Source organism: Anastrepha ludens, chromosome X, assembly GCF_028408465.1.
Source record: "Anastrepha ludens isolate Willacy chromosome X, idAnaLude1.1, whole genome shotgun sequence".
Lineage (NCBI taxonomy): Eukaryota > Metazoa > Arthropoda > Insecta > Diptera > Tephritidae > Anastrepha > Anastrepha ludens.
The window spans coordinates 70317229-70337854 of NC_071503.1; the positions used below are offsets into that span (position 1 = coordinate 70317229).

The 20626-nt window shown below is 36.6% G+C and overlaps 1 protein-coding gene across 1 annotated transcript; it reads left to right on the forward strand.

The window, feature by feature from the left end:
* Window positions 1-9026: 9026 nt before the first annotated feature.
* Window positions 9027-10254, forward strand: LOC128869539 (tigger transposable element-derived protein 1-like). Its single transcript, XM_054112107.1, has 2 exons — window positions 9027-9094; window positions 9153-10254. Exon 2 carries the CDS (start codon window positions 9163-9165, stop codon window positions 9808-9810), a length of 648 nt encoding a protein of 215 aa, XP_053968082.1. The 5' UTR covers window positions 9027-9094; window positions 9153-9162; the 3' UTR covers window positions 9811-10254.
* Window positions 10255-20626: the final 10372 nt, after the last annotated feature.

The following is a 20626-nucleotide window of genomic DNA, read 5'->3' on the forward strand; positions in this document are numbered from 1 at the left end:
TTTTCAACAAGACGGCGCTACGTGCCACACAAGCAACGAAACCATTGATCTTTTACGGGAATAGTTTCCGGACCGTGTTATCTCTCGAAAAGGTGATCACAATTGGCCACCGAGATCATGTGATTTAACACCTTGTGACTTTGGGGCCACGTGAAAGAGAAGGTCTACTCCAACAGCCCAGGGTCGATTCAAGACCTCAAGATGGAATTCATGAGGCTATCGAGGACATAGGGCAGCCACTTTGCAATTCGGTTATGGAAAATTTCATGAATAGGATATTCTCCTGTAAGCGTGGTCATGGTGATCATTTGCCTGACGTCATTTTCCACTATTAACGGCATACCCTCCTCTTTATAATGAAACTAGCAACCCGCCCAGCTTCGCACGGGTATAAAATACCATATATACCCTATGTCACTCACTGAAAAAATGATTAAAATCGATCCAGTAGTTTTGGCTTATTCATTATTGCCCGTGGCCCGCACGCGTTAAATTTGGAGTAAAACAATTCCCCTTTCTTTATAGCATGAAGATTTCCTGCTATCTTTGGGATATCTAAATTCATACCCTACATTTTTGCATATTAACTTTTTGCATTTTTTACATATGTATATTATTTATTTTATTTTTACAACAATTACTATATTACAGAATGTCTTTATATACAACGTTCATAGCCTTCTTGTCATTAGACAATACAAACATGTTTTCTCTAGAGGTTACTCTTGAAAGAGCGACATACAGTTGGCCATGTGAAAAACAGTCAACACTCAAATCTAAGCCTGCAACGTTGAAGGTTTGACCCTGAGATTTATTAATGGTCATTGCAAAAGATGTCTTTACCGGAAATTGTAAGCGTTTAAATTGGAATGGTAGATCCGATGGTATCAGAGGGATTCGGGGAATCAATACATCTTCTCCGGTACCACATCCTGTGAGTATTGTGCACTCTATTATGAAAGTTTTCAGTGATTTTACCAGCAAACGCGTGCCATTGCAAAGTTTAGGTGGACTTAGGTTTCTTAATAAAATAACAGGACAACCTATTTTCAGCTCCATTTTGTGAGGAGGGAGTCCAGACGGTTTCAAAGAATTTAGAAATTCTGTAGGAAAATGAACAGCTTCTTCCAAATCGAGAACAGTATCGACCGAGTAGTATAGTATATTTTCGTCGGCGCATCAATCTTTGAAATAATCAAGTTATTTACTTTATCTACTTGTTCGTTAGTTGGTGACAGAATAGCTCTTTCTTTAAACCAAGATATTGTCTTATATTGTAACTTATGTTATCAATGTCTGGATAGACATTGTTGACTAACTCTTGGATGTTGTCTATCAAAACACAAAGGTTTTCTAGGTTAATCCTTCCCTCACTTTGTGTTAATTCTCCATTGCCAACTTTTAGCAGCGTCTCTGGAAATAGCCTGTTCTCACGTGAAGATGACGAAATCCTCATATTAGTTTTAAGCTCTAATTTATTGACATACGACTAAAGGTGGGATCTTTTTAGCGAAGCATTTATTTCGTCAGCACGTGTTCCTCGAGTCACAACTGGTAGGATTTGACGGAAATCTCCTGAGAACAGAATTGTACATCCACCCATAGGTGAATTTTTGTTGCGCAAATCGCGCATTGTCCTATCCAGTGCTTCCACAGACGTCTTGTTTGACATGGTAGCTTCGTCCCAGACTATTAATGAGCAGTCACGCATCAATTTTCCTGTATTGCTCTGTCTAGAAACACTACAGACGCTGTTATCATCATCGGTGGCGATTTTCAGCGGGTGCTTCATTGTAGAGTGTGTGGTTCGGCCTCTTTCCAAAAGACTCTTTCCAAAAGAGTAGCGGCAATGCCGGATGACGCAACAGCTAACGCAATTTTTCCGGTAGATCTCAATTACTAATTACTGTTGTAATATCTTGAAAAATATTGTTTTTAATTATATGCTGTAAAGAGCCATATACATAGATCTATATGAAAACAACAATGTATTTAAGGTATTTAATTGTATTGTATGTACATATAATTACATGGAATTCAGTACATACATAGATACATATGAACATATGTCCGAAATGAAATAATGCGAGCGATTCGTAAATACATACATACATACGTCACCATACGATGTAATTCAACATTAATGAGGTGTGGTGAGATTATCGCTTAACGCCTGTTGCTTCATTCGGTTGACAGCGAACACACACACAAACAGCTTTTTTTGGAAAAAGAGCTGCTTTTGTTTAAACAATTTTGGTTAAATAACAAATATATCAATTATTTTTTTTGATGCAGAACGAAAGTAAATATTTCAAAGTTAAACTTCAAGAAAGTTTTATTTTAATTGGTTGATTCGTTTATGATTTATGGCCGTGAAAACAAAAAAATTATGTTTTTTTGCCACATTTTGACCGATTGCCACGCCTCCTTTATATATTTCTTCACATTATATAGATATAAACCTTCCTCTTCAATCAATCTATCTTTAAAAAAAACCGCATCAAAATCCGTTGCGTAGTTTTAAAGATTTAAGCGTATAAGGGGACATAGGGACACAAAAAGCGACTTTGTTTTATAATATGGAGTGATAAACATCCGATCATTTATATTAAAAAATAGAATTTTTTTTAATATAAAAATAACACCTCTTATTGGAAAAGCCTTTAATTACTCTGGTCTGCAAAATTTATCTTAAATTCCCCTTTCCAATAATTTTATTATTTTTTTTTTCATATTATATGAAGGCATATTAAATTAAAATACAGTTTTTCTAGCATATCGAGATTTATTTTTGTTAATGGCATGCATTATAGCAATGGGATGCCTGCATAAATATTATATTTAGTACCTAATACCTACCAAAATTGCTAATTAATTTTTTAAGGGGAAGTCATCCCAGGCCAATGCCAAGTTAATTCAGTTGGTCTCGAATTCGTTGGCTACTGTGAGCATGAAACATGAAAAAGTTTTTTTTAATAGTCGTGCATTGGCCTTCAGTTTTGTACACCGTTTGAAACTTTGCGTTACATGGCTTTTGTTGTAGTATAAGCTATATTTTTATAATGTTGCAACGGGGTGCATTAGAGCAGGTGAAGTTTTGGTTCAGCGAGCATTTTGAACGGTATAACACTTTTTCTTTCGCGCAAAATTTTTGGATTTGCAAGTGATCTGGTTGACATGGAATGTTTCGAAGAAAATATTTATATAATAGGACTATGAATAAGTTCGTGCGGTTTTTTTTCGAAATTTGAAACTTTATTGACGTAAAATGGTTACAAATTTAATATTCAAAATATTGTCCATCGCTTACTACTACTTTTTCCCATCTTTCTGGCAATTCACGGATTCCCTTTGTGAAAAATTCGGTCGGTTTTGCCGCAATCCACGAATCGATCCATTTTTTGACTTCATCGTAATTACGGAAGTGCTGGTCAGCCAGGCCATGTTGCATCGATCGGAAGAGATAGTAATCGGATGGCGCAAGGTCTGGACTATACGGCGGGTGGGGTAGGACATCCCATTTGAGCGTTTCTAAGTATGTTTTGACCACTTGTGCAACATGTGGCCGAGCATTGTCATGTTGCAAAATAACTTTGTCGTGTCTATCGGCGTATTGCGGCCGTTTTTCTCGCAGTGCTCGGCTCAAACGCATCAATTGTCGTCGGTAGACATCCCCCGTAATCGTTTCATTCGGTTTCAGTAGCTCATAATACACAACACCCAGCTGGTCCCACCAGATACACAGCATAACCTTCAGGCCATGAATATTCTGCGCCGACGTCGATGTTGAAGCATGGCCAGGGTATCCATACGTTGCCTGACGTTTTGGATTGTCGTAATGGACCCACTTTTCATCGCCAGTCACAATTCGATGCAAAAAACCCTTTCTTTTGTGCCGTTGAAGCAGTTGTTCGCATGCCATAAAACGGCGTTCAACGTCTCTTGGCTTCAATTCATACGGCACCCAATGGCCTACCTTTCGGATCATTCCCATGGCTTTTAAACGTTTGGAAATGGTTGATTGATCAACTCCCAAAGTTTTTGCAACCTCTTCTTGCGTTTGAGCCGGATCTTGATCGAGCAATTCCTCCAATTCGGTATCCATGAACTTTGGCGGCGCACCCTCGCGTTCTTCGTCTTCCAAGCCAAAATCACCACTTTTAAAGCGTGCAAACCACTTCTGGCACGTTCGCTCAGATAGAGCATGCTCACCATAAACTTCCACCAAGATACGATGACTTTCGGCTGCTTTTTTCTTCATATTAAAATAATGAAGAAGAATTCCCCGCAAAAACACATTATTTGGCACGAAATTCGACATTTTCAAGTGTGGTAAAAATATTGTTGTTTACGCTTCAAATAAAAAACTTATACTGACGTTTGTGCCTTACGACAGTAGCTCTCCAATGAATGTTTGGAAATGTGGATCGATGGAATAATAATCAAGTTACGCCATCTGTTGTAAAACCGCACGAACTTATAAATAGACCTATTATTATATTTATATATATATATGTGTTTAAGAGAAAATATTTTTACATTCACTGTTTGCTCAAGCGTGTTAAGAGAAAAAAGTTCAAAAACAACATCATGTGTATGTATTACGTAAGGATAGAGTAGACAAATAGATAATAACTGTTGCATTATAAACGAACTTTGGGAACTCTTTTAAACTACTTTTTATTTGCTTTCCATAGTAATGTGTGGTATTTTCATAATTTTCAATAGCTCCAAAGATCATGTTCGGCATTGAATTAAATCATTTTTACACTAGTTGCGTGCTAAGGGAGTTCCATGAATGAAGAATGGAATACTGCTTATTTCCTCTATAATCTGCTCGACACTGCTCAAAAAACCAACTCAAAATGCGACGAGATGAATGGCAGGCCGCATTATCGTACTGCAAAACAGGACTTTCGCCAAAATGCAGATTGAGAAATGGCAGCAGTTTAATCGAAAGTAAACGATATGTGTTGATGGGAAAGGGATACCTTTTTTCGGAAGCAAAATATAAAATTTGAATTTTTCCATTTCTGTAAGTTGTGTACCACTCTGCATTTCGATATGAAATGGCAAAATACCTTCAAATTTATACATTTCTTAATAACCGTACTCACTTCTTCCCTAATACAAATTATGTTTATTTTGTTGCTTATAATATGAACTTGTTTTTCTTATAAACTGCGTGTAGACATGTACACTTAGGGTCATACGTCTTTCTTGTCTCCTTGGGGGTATTGAAAAAGTAAAACACGTTTTTAAGTTTTTGAAATTTTTATTTTATTTTTAACTATACAACGACATTAAACTTATTAATTATATTAAATTCTTAACTTTTATTGATTTCAAACGGAAAAATTACAAACTCCAAAAGTGTATGCTCGTTAATAAAAAACCAATATACTGAAATAACTCTCAACAAATATGAACTGTTTTAGTAACTTATTGGGTACCCACGACTTTTCAACACTTAATTTAGTCTATTTGGCATAAGGTTCACCAATTTGCTAGTCTCTTTGAGAGTACTCTTCTTCCACTCCTCCCTTTTAACACTTTTGCTTGTAATTTATTATTTCCTTAAATTTCTTTCCGGAAGCAACCAAAGTGTTCAATAAGGTTTAAATCTGTCTATTATGCATGTGCTGGCAATAGCTTGGAAACAATATAGAGAAGCAATAACTTTACTATGTGAGCCGAATGCTTGAGATCATTGCCTTGTTGAAAGCAGTAATCATTTGATAGTCCCAGCATCTCAACAATTTGCTTTAAAATATGTTTTAAAGAAGCAAAATAAGCAAACTTATCCAGTGTTAAATCAATAAACTGCAATTTTACCATGCCATCAGCTGCCATACCTTCCATCCATATCTCCTTGCCGGGGTCACTAGTTGGAAACGAACTCGCGTTGTATTGCTGTAATATTCCATTACTTCTTTCCTTTGTGCCTTTCGTTGCCATACACTACACGCAATTTCGAATCCATTTGGCTACTGATTTTTTGCAATTTACCCAGTGAAACCGCTGCTTAATCTTCTCCAGTGTCTTAGTAATACCCAGATGACCTCCACTTGGCTCATTGTGGAACTTCTCTAATCCGGATATAATTTTGGATTTAGGAACTATAATCACATTACGCGAATAATTTCCGTATTCGCTTTCTCATACCTGATGCAGAACTCCATAAATTATTTTAAGGCTATTCCACTGTACCCAATATGCCTGAGCCACAGGACTTTCTATCGCCCTTTCAGTTCTAGATGGTTTCTCTCAGCGTCTTTCGCTTCTATGATCTTTTTCTTATCAGCATCGTTCAATTGACTTTTCCTTATCGTACTTGGTCCCCACTCATCATAGGGTTGGAAATGCATTGATCTGATGTTGACTATCTCTTGGATCTATCGATCTCGAAACAATCTTTACACTTGATATCACCAGGTAACCGAGGTTGTCAATCAGCTATACCATGTTGTTGTTGTTCTCCTTTACGATGAACGAAATTGTTTCTCTCCAGCGTATCTTGCTTCCTTCTGCCTGAGATAATCTTCGGTTCGCTACGTGGTATTCTACAACTTCGTGTAATATGGCTAGTCTTGCCGCAGTTGTAACACTTTATATCCGTAATGTTGAGTGGTAGCATTTGAAGGAAGGACTCTCTTATTATTCTCCTAACTATTTCTTCCACCGAAGTAGGCTCTTCAACTACAACCTGATGGAATTTGTGCACTCAAGAGAGCTGCTTTTCTTGTGTCCGTGCAAAAGACATTGTTTTTTTTTCAAACGTATACCTTTTATAAATGCTTGGCACTTCATCTTTTCCACGAAATCTATTGTTTTCTTTGCATACGACAAATGCACTAAACGCTCAATCTCTCTCGCGTATTCCTGCAAAGTATCATTTGTCCTCTGCCAGCGATTCTTCAGGTCCATCTGGAATATTTGCTGCCTGTGTGCACGCCCGTAACGCATCTTTATTGCTGCCATCAGACACTCATAGTTACCCCATTTGTCTGCTTTACTCCATTGATTTGTTGTTGCTGTTGTTTCGAACTGGAACTTAAATGTAGGAGATGGTACAGTGCCGATAATGGGTTTTTACTTTGGGACTATTGGTTGAAGTCCCAACTACTGTCTATTCGGTTGACATTTGCGGTGTCTGCGATGACATTTGTGACGCCATTCGGGATATTGCCGTAATTATAACATTCATGTCTATACCTGATGATGGTCTATTTTGGTTGATAATTCCTCAGCTTCTAGCTGGAACGCATATCCCCACAGATTGTTGCCTTCTGCCTCCATATCCTCGCATAGCTGTGTTTGTAATTCTGCTTTGTTTACAGAAGTTTGCAACCCACGCTAATTCAACTCCTTCTTAAGTTACTGATTCTTAACTTCACTCAGCTTTGACATTTCTACGATCCTGTTCCATGGGACTTTATTCAACAATCGCACTTCTGACATCAATTGTTACGAATTTTTCATGTTCTTATTACAAAATGTCTGGCAATAATTCCTCTGAGTTTGATCACTGGATTGCTAAATAAATGGCACAAATTAATGACAACACAGCTTCCCTGGTTTATTGAATCCCTTCATTATTTTACTTTTCATGTACATGTTCACACGCTTATTTTAAGACTGAATACCTTATACGCGTGCACCTCTGCCAATATATATGTGTTTAATAATAATGGTAGTTTCAAGACTTGGCAACTCGTATCTTCTGGCTTCTTGCCTTGATCTGTATTTTCATCTTGTGTCAAGGCGAATGGATGTTTGCTAGTCACGACGTTTCTTGTTTCGCTACAACACATCTACGAAGTTAGCCGTTATTTGAAAATTTTTGAAGACAAAGCATTTTGTTAAGTAGCTTATGTACATTACAATACACAATCTTCGACAAAAGGCAAATAATACAATACAATATTTTCAACAACATTTTCTTACACACATTTTCATTTATTGAACTTATATAATAAATTATATCCATGCTTTTTTTGGTAAAACCACTTATTTCACTTATAGCGATGAGTTCTAGTCTTTCATAGAAAAACTTGATAATTCAATACAAGTTGCAAGCTTGTTATTAAAGTTTCTACTTAATGATAGATATGAATAATTTTTTTTTAAATACAGGGTCCGGCACTCGACGTGTAACCAACTTCAGACCGCTCGCGCAGGTGATGCACGAGCATCATTTTTGTTTATTAAATGGGGAAGAACTGAAAATATCTGACCGTAGCATCGACCGCATACTGAAAAATGATCTCAATGTTAAGCCTTACAAGACCCAAACGGCGCATGATCTCACACCAAAGCAGCAAGAAGTCAGACTTGAGAGAGCGGAGGAGTTGCTACGCTTGGCCGAAAGCGGTCAATTTCCGAACATTGTGTTTTCTAATGAGAAAATTTTTCAAATTCAGCAATTTGTAAACTCCCGCAACAATAGGGTTTATTTGACCATATTGGGTATGGGAATAAATTTCCGTTCTTTCTTAGCCAAAAACACGAATTATTTAAATAATTAATAAGTACATGATATTATGTGAAGTATGTGCCATTGGTAGCTTACCCCATCTTTCAGGAAACAATAACACGAATTATTTAAATAATTAATAAATACACCTAATTCTCTTTTTACACGAATTTTTTTTACACGAATTTGATTTAACACGAGTTAAAAAGAGAAAAAAAATTTTTTTTTACACGAATTGTTTTGTTTTAACACGATTTTCAATATTTTATGAATTTTTCTTGAATCTCATAGAGCAAATCGGATTCATTGTTTGGGATTTTTGTTTTAGCATATCGGTTTAGGTTATTTGTTTAGGATCTTAGAATATCAGCATGTAATCGCATCTATACAGGATGAGCGGCTTTGGGCTGTTATCGTGTACAGCTGTTGCTATAAAAATATGTGTATATGAGTGGGATTCCCCGAATTATGCATAGAGTAAAGACGTAATGTACTTTTAACGCAATTTAGTTTGGTTTTGAGAGTTGAAAAGAAAAGACGCTTAGTTGTTGTGAGTATTTAAAACATTATAAGTAAAATAAAGTTAGTGCTCGTATAGATTTATTAACTCAATAACAGGTAAGCTTTAAATAATTTTCAAATCTTTGCATTATTAATATGAAAAATATTTTGGTAGCCTTAACACAATGTCACATAATTCACCTGTAATAAAAGCCAAGAGGAAGGCGATCAGTTTAGATACTAAAATTAAAATTTTAGATCAACTTACAACAGGACAAGGAGCAACGGCTGTAGGAAAGCATTTTGGTATTCATGAAGCTACCATAAGAACGATCAAGAAAAATGAAACTGCGATTAGAAAATCGGTATGTTCTGGAACGAAAATAAGTGCTAAATCATCGTCATACATAAGAGATGTTGTCAAAGAGAAGATGGAAAAAGCTTTGGTAATGTGGATTGAAGATAAATCACAAAAAAGAATACCAGTAGATGGAATTGCTATCAAGCAAACTGCATTAAGAATTTATAAACGTATTAAAGAAGTTGAGCCAGGCACTTCATCTCAGTCAAAACAACCCGAATTTTCTGCAAGTACAGGTTGGATGACAGGTTTTCTTAAACGACATGCTCTCCATAATGTAAAAATTAAGGGAGAAACTGCGTCTGCAGATGAATTGGCTGCCAAAAAATTTCCTGAAAAACTTAGAAAAATTATTGAAGATGGAGGATACACCCCAGATCAAGTTTGGAATGTAGATGAAAGTGGCCTCTTTTGGAAAAAATGCCCAGCAGAACTTATGTTGCAAAATCGCAGAAAACTGCCGGTGGTTTAAAAGTAGCAAAGGACCGTGTAACATTGTTGTTTTGTTCCAATGCTTCAGGAGAACGTATGTTAAAACCACTGCTAGTAAATCGTGCTTAAAGACCACGCTCGATGAAAAGTGTAGATTTCAATAAACTGCCAATTCACTGGACAGCAAACAAAAAGGCATGGATGACCAGTGCAATCTTTACAGAATGGTTCCAGAAATACTTCATTTCAGAAGTTAGACGCTACATGAATGCAAAATGTCTAGAATTTAAAGTTCTTTTAATTCTAGACAATGCACCTTGCCATCCGCTCTTGGAGCACCCAGATGTGCAATTTTGCTATCATCCGCCTAACACTACATCCTTAATACAACCGCTAGACCAAGGGATCATTGCTACTTTTAAAAAGTACTACATAAAACGTTCATTCCAATACGTGGTAGACAAACTAGACCATAATGAGGATTTAACAGTCATTGATATGTGGAAAAAATTTTCTATTATTATTATAATCAAGTTGGGTTAGCGTTAGCTGACTTAAAGCCATCAACCTTGAACTCATGTTGGAAAAATATTTGGCCAGAATGTGTCAAAAGCAAAGATCCTGATCCTTTCATCCATAATAACGCTGTTTTTACTGACATCACAACGCTGGCACATACAATTGGTGGAGATGGATTCGATGATCTATCATTTGCCGATATAGAGGAATTATTAGCTGATAAAAGCTTGAGCGAAAATGAAATTATAGACCTCACCCTTGAGACTCATCAAGACAGAGAACATAGCGATAATGACGAAGAAGATCCTCCCATTTTAAATGCAACTCTAATTAAAGAAGGTCTTGATCTTGCCAGAAAATTAGGTAATCATTTTCAACAACATGATCCTGATGAGGAACGAGCTGCAAAATTCCAACGTGAACTGAAATCATTAATGGCATCTTACAGGGAACTTTATAAAGGTTTATCACGAAATCAAACACAATCTTTAATGACTGATTTCCTTCTAAAAACCACTGAATTATCAACACAGGAGCCTAGAGATGATAATCCAGAAACAATTTCTCAAGATGATGAACAAAATAATTCTAGTGATGGCAGTGATATTCTAGTCTTACGCAAACATATGCGTTTATTGTCAGAAAGTGACAATGCATAAAAGTTTTTTATGTTTATATTATTTTTACTTGTTTTATATTAATGAATTTCGGATATTATTTTCTTTTTTTCAAAGTATATTATAATTTATTTCTTATAATATATTGTATTTAAAGAATTAAAATGTGTAAACACGAAATAAATTCTTTAGTGAACTCTAAAAAGAATTTTTTAGTATTGTTTTCACCTAATTCTCTTTTTACACGAATTTTTTTTTACACGAATTCTTTGGGAACGTATCTATCGTGTAAAAAGAGAATTAGGTGTACATGATATTATGTGAAGTATGTGCTATTGGTAGCTTACTCCATCTTTCAGACAGCATACAATGGAATCTTCGGACGCGTAAGAGAGGCAAATTTTGTATTTTTTTTATAAAAGTGGTAAAAATGCAACAACTGCTGCTGCAGAAATAAACACTGTCCACTCAGAGGATACCGTGAGTGTAAGGACTGCGCAAAAGTGGTTTTCAAAATTCCGAATTGGTAACTGCGACGTGGAGGATGCCCCGCGCGCAGGTCGTCCTGAAGTCTTTAACTCCGACGCCTTGTTCGAACTCGTGGAAGCTCAGCCAGATTTGACAGTCGATATGATAGCTCAGAGGTTAAATTCATCGCATGGAACAGTTCACAGGCACCTGGTTCAGTTGGGAAAAGTTTCATAGCTGGGAAAATGGGTTCCGCATAGACTTTCCATCGCCAACCTTCAGCAGAGAGTGAATGTGTTCTCAGCTATCATTACTGGTGATGAAAAATGGCCCCTTTACAATAATCCTGTTCGCAAACGCCATTGGTTAGATAAAAATGAAATACCAGAACCGATCCCTAGAGATGGCCTTCACCCCAAGAAGATTCTCCTGTCTATTTGGTGTGATATGGCCGGTATTGTTTATTATGAACTTCTGGAACCAAACCAGACGAGAACTGCTGATTATTATTCCCATCGGCTATCAAACCTGAAAAAGGCATTTAACTAAAATCGACCGTCTTTAGTGAATAGACGCAAAGTTTTGTTTCACCACGACAACGCAAGACATTATACCGCAAGGCAAACATTAGGCAAGCTGAACGAGATTGGATGGGAGGTAATGCTGCATCTACCATACTCTCCGGATTTTGCACCTTGTGATTATCACCTTTTCCGTGGACCATATGAGTAACAAGAACTACTCCTCAAAAGAAGCTATACAAAGTACGAAGCGTATTTTGGCTCCAAGGGCAAACAATTTTTTGAGCAGGGAATTAAAAATTTGCCTAAACGTTGGGAAGACATTGTAAATAATGAAGGAAAATATATTATTGATTAATAAATACTTTAAACATCTTTTTTATTAATTTTAAAACCACCTTTAAAAAACGCACGAACATATGGACTGACGATACACAAATTCATTAAAATAAGAATAAAATCCGCAAAAATAAACAAAAGTAAAACAAGAAAGTAAACTAAAAGTGGTAACCTATGAGTGTTCGACGTTCTCCGCAGACAGTACGCGTTCGTTCAACCAGCACTGATAGGAGAAAAATTCAAATACACTTGTAAACAATTTAGCAAAGATGTTAGGTGCAAACAATTTTCATGTTGTCTCTGTTATGAAAGGCAGCATACATGAGACCAAAACTCCAGATTTATGAAAAAGCAAATTTTAGGAAGTTCAATGTTCAACCTGGCAGGAATTTGGCCATACTCGTAGCTATTGTACTTTACCAAGCGTTTGTGTGATATGCGGTGACTTACATTCCACATCCATGTGTAGCGAACCAAAACAAGATGCAAGTGTTAAAATATGTAGTAATTGTGGTGAAAATCACACAGCTAATTATAGGGGGTATCTTGTATTTTTATCGATAAAACAAAAATAATTACTGCCAAATAGAATACCTGTTCCACCCACTACAGCAATAAATGTAAATACTTTTAGTCGCCAACCATCAACAGCAGAACTACAAATTCAGTCATATGCAAGCGTCCTAAAAGCCAACCCATATGTGGAAACAAGTAACATGAATAATGGCGGTATAGAATCTATGCTGCAAACACTCGTGCAAACTCTTAATGAATTTAGTTATGGTTGGAATGCAAACCGTGATACAGGATCTGGTTAGAAATAAAACAATTTCAATGCAAACCCCTGTAAATAAACCATAATGTACAAAATCAACATTTGTCATTGGAACGCTTACGGTCTCACCAAACACAAGCTCGAAGTCTATAATTTTCTATTATCAAATAACATTGGCATTATGCTTATATCCGAAACTCATCTTACACATAAAAATTATTTTAGAATTCCGCAATATTCTTTCTATGATACCACACATCCTAGAAGTATGGCCCGTGGTGGTACAGCTATCTTAATAAAAGAACGTCTAAAGCACTGTATATTATAGGAGTTAGAGAATAATACTTTCAGTCCACTATTATTCAACTGCAAGAATTTTCCGGTACAATGACTATCGGAGCTGTGTACTGCCCACCTTCTCAAATTATAATCGAGGAACAGTTCAAAGACTTTTTTCCCAAACTTGGGTCAAAGTTTTTGGTTGCAGGTGACTCCATTGCAAAATCCTCTCAGGGGCTCTACAGGGGTTCTGCAGGAGCTAGTTGCATACTAAGTTCAAAACTTAGCTATCTGACCGCCATAAGATGCCTGACCTGATAGATTTTGGTGTTATAGAGGGTATTGATCGGAAGATTATAAGGAATGCAGTCCTTGCAGGAGAACAGCGGGTAATCAGATATCCAATCCCAATCTTATAAATTGGATTAAGTATAGGAAATATATTTGTACTCATATAAAAACCAATGTTTCCTTAAAGAACGAGTTGCGTTGCGCTCTTAAAAAAGAAAAGGAGAGGGATCTTCACGATTTTCTTTGTAATCTTACTCCTACTGCATTCATTCATGAAAACATTAATATTGCTCAACACCAATTTGGATTTAGAGCAAACATATTACAACTGAGCAAGTTCATCGAATAGTGTCTTTTTTACGAAAGTCCTTTGAGAAAAAACAGTACTGCACTGTTCTTAGACGTAGCACAAGCATTCGATAAAGTATGGTACCGCGGCCTAATTCACAAAATTACTAGCTTACTGCCTACGAATGTATATGCATATCTTGCTGCAAAACTGCATCACTAATAGAGAATTTTTTGTAAAGCAAAAAGATTTTTTCTCTCGACATTGCAGAATAGATCCTGGTGTTCCACAGGGCAGCGTTCTAGGTCCTATTTCATATATATACATCTGACATGCCAACAACGAGCCAAATAATAACATCAGCATTTGCCGATGATACTTCAATACTTTGTACTCACATAGACCTAAAAGTGGCAACGTCTATAGTACAAAGGCATATAGATGCAATAGAAACATGGCTCAAAAACTGGAGAATAAAGGTTAATGGAACCTAATGCGCACATATAACTTTTACTCTAAGGAAAGAAACTTGCCCTGCAGTTACAATTAATGGTCAGAATATACCACAACAAAATGAAATAAAGAAAAACTGCGCAACCAACATGAGGAATAACGGATGCTTTAAGGGAAACTGGAAACTATGCCTTTCCGGCTCCCAGCAATGAAGCATCGGAGACTGGAAACCCGTCCTTTCTAGCTCCATCCATTTATTCACTTTTAAATTATTTAATCATATATGTACCATACATACCTATATATCTCATTGAACAAATAATTAGTTTTTTAGCACTGCAAAGGAAACATAATGCCCTAGCAGATAACTTATGTTAGTTTCTAGTACAAGAAAGATTCAATAAATAAAGGGGGACAAAAATTTATGTTGCACCCAGTTACCTGTTTTCTGGACCCATCGCGTGCAAACGTTTACGGACGGTTGATCTGTCCACATCCAACTCTTTAAACATATCACAAGGGTTCGTACATGCGTCTTCGCGATATTTATCACTTACGTCGAAATTGCCACCATGGAAGCGTCCAAACCACTCGTTACAAGTTGTATTTGATGGAATGGCATTACCATAAATATTGATCAATATACGACACATTTCAGATGCAATTTTCTGTAAAAGGTAATAATGAAGCATAACTTCACTCAAATGCTGTTTTTTCGGGACGAATGTAGACCTTTTTGACGTCAGATAAAAAATAATCTTTACGCTTCAAACTAATGTCAACTTCAGCGATCGAGACCTTCAAATCACCAGAATATTACTAGAGCGAACACAAAAATAGTTTCATCAGCGACACCTCTTTTACGAGAGCGCAAACTTATTCCCATACCCAATATTTATACAGTTGATATTGCTTAAAACTAAAATATAAATATGTATGGTATATATAAAAACATGGCTCCAAACATAAACCAACTTCACAATTTTGGCTTTATAAAATATAAGAAACCAAAACATTTACAGAAGCCTGTACAAATGACAAGTAGCGATTGGCAAGCACGATTCGTTCATGCATCGTATGTAATATCATACAAGCATGTCAAAGACTGACTTTGGTCAAATTGACCATTATTTATTTAGCTCTACCTTAAAACTATGTTTAACATAATTCAATTCACCATATTATTAATATTAAGTTGTTCAATAATTTTTGCGGTTCGGTATAAACTAGAACTACTTAAGCCCGAATTTTTGGATTCTGGAGTGTAAGTATTTAATGTAAAAGTTATTATGCTAGCGTCTTGCATTAAATATTGTCACCATTAACTTATTATTCGTATTGTCGGCTTTTAAATATTATTAAGATTGCCAGCATTAACTCCTCCGCCGCCAAAAACGAAAGTCTTCCTTTGTTTTACTAGATCATTGAATTTGGATTACTAGGGTTATAGGCTGTTAACGTAGATATGTTTTTCAGGTGTCGCAGCTTTTTTAGTAGTGTTCAGGTTGACGTTAATATTATAGCTCGACAGGCCTACTGCCTTTTCTTTAAAACTCTCTCTCAGAACTGGTACATCGATTGCTTCTATGAAAATTAGACTGATATTTCACTAAAGGATTGGTATTGTACTGCGTATAATCCATTAAGATTTATGTTTCGGTTGTAGGTTGTACTATTATTTCCATTGATTTAGTAGTATGATGTCAGGTGAGATACTTTGTACTGATAGGATATGGTAAGGTAATTATTGATAGGGTGCATTCTAAGTAGTCGTTGGACACAAGTAGTATTGCTAATGTCAATGATATTCTTCCGACTAAAGGGTGGTTAAGTTTTAAGGGCCGGTGTTGATTTTGAATAAAATACAATTTTTTTAGGAAATTTTTGTCATTTCTCTTTACTATGATAATATTGGTATAGCTCAACTACGTATGGAACACAATATCGGCCAAATGGCCGCCGCGGCCTTGGCGGCACACCTCCATCCGATGGTCCAAATTTTCGATGACGCTGAGGCATAATTGAGGTTCTATGCCGTTAATGTGCCGAATTATCTCATCCTTTAGCTCTTGAATTGTTGCTGGCTTATTGACGTACACCTTTTCTGTCAAATAACCCCAAATAAAAAAGTCGAACGGTGTCAAATCACATGATCAAGGCGGTCAATTGACATCGCCGCGACGTGAGATTATTCGGCCATCAAATTTTTCGCGCAAAAGAGTCATTGTTTCGTTAACTGTGTGGCAAGTGGCACCGTCCTGTTGAAACCACATGTAGACCACATCCATATCTTCCAATTCGGACCATAAAAAGTTCGTTATCATCTTTCGTTCGCGAACACTATTCACAGTAACTGCCTGACCGGCCTCATTTTGGAAAAAATATGGTCCAATGATGCCGCCGGCCCATAAACCGCACCCAACAGTCAGTCTTTGTGGGTGCATTGGGTTTTCGGCAATCACTCTTGGATTATCATTCGCCCAAAATGCGGCAATTCTGCTTATTGACGAATGCACTGAGGTGAAAATGTGCCTCATCACTGAAGATGATTTTCTTCGAAAATTGCTCATTCACTGTTGACATTTCCTGCCACCATTCTGACCATTGACGACGCTTGAAATTGTCAAGAGGCTTTAGTTCTTGAGTCAATTGCACCTTGTAAGCGTGTAAATGCAAGTCTTTATGCATAATGTTTATCAACGACGAGCGTGAGAGATGCAATTGTTGGGCACGACGACGAGTTGAGGTGGACGGCTCTTCAACCACACTATCGCGAACAGCAGGAATATTTTCTGCAGTACGAGCTGTACGAGCATGCACGGGTATTTTCACATATCCTACAGACCCGCTTTGCTCGAACTTTTGCACAATTTTTCCGATTGTTCGCACATTTGAACGATTAAATTGACCGAAAAAATCACGAAGTGCGTGATATGCATTTTGATTTCAACGCCAGTTTTCATAATAAGTCAGAATAACTTGCTCGATTGTGTATCTTTCCATAGTTCAAATTGAATTAGTCTGAAATTTAAAAATGTCAAATAACTTCTTACATGTTATGTTATACGAGTATTAGTTATGTCTTGCATATATACATTTGTTTTTAACGGCAAATATTTTGTTGTTACTACAAGTTACAGATACGCATAAATATAAATGGCGCTTACACCCTGTTTTGGGTATTTCGCCGAACTGCTCCTCCTATTTTTGGTGGGCGTCTTGATGTTGTTCCACAAATGGAGGGACCTACAATTTTAAGGCGACGCCGAGCGGAAGACATCTTTTATTAGGTGCTTTTTCATGGCAGAAATACAATTGGAGGTTTGTCATTGCCTCCCGAGGGGCACCCGCTATTAGAAAAAAATATGCAATTCACAAACCAACCCCTTCGGCTGCGGTGGCTGCGTCTGTATAATTTCTTATTTCAAAATAGAGTCGCAAATGCCTTCGTTTCTTAGAGGTATTAATCACTACATATTATAAAACAAAGTCGCTTTTTCTGTCCCTATGTCCCCTTATACGCTTAAATCTTTAAAACTACGCAACGGATTTTGATGCGGTTTTTTTTTAAAGATAGATTGATTGAAGAGGAAGGTTTATATCTATATAATGTGAAGAAATATATAAAGGGGGCGTGGCAATCGGTCAAAATGTGGCAAAAAACATAATTTTTTTGTTTTCACGGCCATAAATCATAAACGAATCAACCAATTAAAATGAAACATTCTTGAAGTTTAACTTTGAAATATTTACTTTCGTTCTGCATCAAAAAAAAAATTGATTTATTTGTTATTTAACCAAAATTGTTTAAACAAAAGCAGCTCTTTTTCCAAAAAAAGCTGTTTGTGTGTTTGTTCGCTGTCAACCGAATGAAGCAATAGGCGTTAAGCGATAATCTCACCACACCTCATTAATGTTGAATTACATCGTATGGTGACGTATGTATGTATGTATTTACGAATCGCTCGCATTATTTCATTTCGGACATATGTACATATGTATCTATGTATGTACTGAATTCCATGTAATTATATGTACATACAATTTTACAGCGAAATAAAACGCTATTTTCAGGTTCTATATTAGTAAATCGCACATAATTAAAATACAGTTTTTGAATAGTTTTTATTGATTCGGAGCGCGTTTAGTTTGCTATCAATTCCATACAATAACATTTTTTGTCATTTACTTTTTACGACAACTAATAGCTTATTTTCGAAGCGAAATGGGTACAACATTAATCCTTATCCAATTAAATACCTTAAATACATTGTTGTTTTCATATAGATCTATGTATATGGCTCTTTACAGCATATAATTAAAAACAATATTTTTCAAGATATTACAACAGTAATTAGTAATTGAGATCTACCGGAAAAATTGCGTTAGGTGTTGCGTCATCCGGCATTGCCGCTACTCTTTTGGAAAGAGGCCGAACCACACACTCTACAATGAAGCACCCGCTGAAAATCGCCACCGATGATGATACAGCGTCTGTAGTGTTTCTAGACAGAGCAATACAGGAAAATTGATGCGTGACTGCTCATTAATAGTCTGGGACGAAGCTACCATGTCAAACAAGACGTCTGTGGAAGCACTGGATAGGACAATGCGCGATTTGCGCAACAAAAATGCACCTATGGGTGGATGTACAATTCTGTTCTCAGGAGATTTCCGTCAAATCCTACCAGTTGTGACTCGAGGAACACGTGCTGACGAAATAAATGCTTCGCTAAAAAGATCCCACCTTTAGTCGTATGCCAATAAATTAGAGCTTAAAACTAATATGAGGATTTCGTCATCTTCACGTGAGAACAGGCTATTTCCAGAGATGCTGCTAAAAGTTGGCAATGGAGAATTAACACAAAGTGAGGGAAGGATTAACCTAGAAAACCTTTGTGTTTTGATAGACAACATCCAAGAGTTAGTCAACAATGTCTATCCAGACATTGATAACATAAGTTACAATATAAGACAATATCTTGGTTTAAAGAAAGAGCTATTCTGTCACCTACTAACGAACAAGTAGACAAAGTAAATAACTTGATTATTTCAAAGATTGATGCACCAACGAAAATATACTATACTACTCGGTCGATACTGTTCTCGATTTGGAAGAAGCTGTTCATTTTCCTACAGAATTTCTAAATTCTTTGAAACCGTCTGGACTCCCTCCTCACAAAATGGAGCTGAAAATAGGTTGTCCTGTTATTTTATTAAGAAATCTAAGTCCACCTAAACTTTGCAATGGCACGCGTTTGCTGGTAAAATCACTGAAAACTTTCATAATAGAGTGCACAATACTCACAGGATGTGGTACCGGAGAAGATGTATTGATTCCCCGAATCCCTCTGATACCATCGGATCTACCATTCCAATTTAAACGCTTACAATTTCCGGTAAAGACATCTTTTGCAATGACCATTAATAAATCTCAGGGTCAAACCTTCAACGTTGCAGGCTTAGATTTGAGTGTTGACTGTTTTTCACATGGCCAACTGTTTGTCGCTCTTTCAAGAGTAACCTCTAGAGAAAACATGTTTGTATTGTCTAATGACAAGAAGGCTATGAACGTTGTATATAAAGATATTCTGTAATATAGTAATTGTTGTAAAAATAAAATAAATACATATGTAAAAATGCAAAAAGTTAATATGCAAAAATGTAGGGTATGAATTTAGATATCCCAAAGATAGCAGGAAATCTTCATGCTATAAAGAAAGGGGAATTGTTTTACTCCAAATTTAACGCGTGCGGGCCACGGGCAATAATGAATAAGCCAAAACTACTGGATCGATTTTAATCATTTTTTCAGTGAGTGACATAGGGTATATATGGTATTTTATACCCGTGCGAAGCTGGGCGGGTTGCTAGTCTATATATATAAATGTGAAAATCTGTCCCTATGTTCGCTCATAATTCGAGAATGGCTGAACGGATTTATCTTATCTTGGTCTTGAATTATTCGTGGAGGTCTAGGGAAGGTTTAAAAGGTGAGAAAAATTCGAATAATTGCCGGGAAAATGGTCAAAACGTGGACCCGGGTAACCTTCGGATGTGTATATACAATATGGGTATCAAATGAAAGCTGTTGGTGAATGCTTTAGTTCAGAGTATTTTTCATGCCGCTCCGTGACTAGGGTCTCGAGATAGAGACCAAACCGTGGACCCTAGAATGTGTTTGTACAATATGAATATCAAATTGAAGCTGTTGGTGAATGCTTTAGTACAGAGTATTTTTCATGTCGCTCCGAGACTGGGGTCTCGAGATATAGGTCAAAACGTGGGCCCGGGTAACCTTCGGA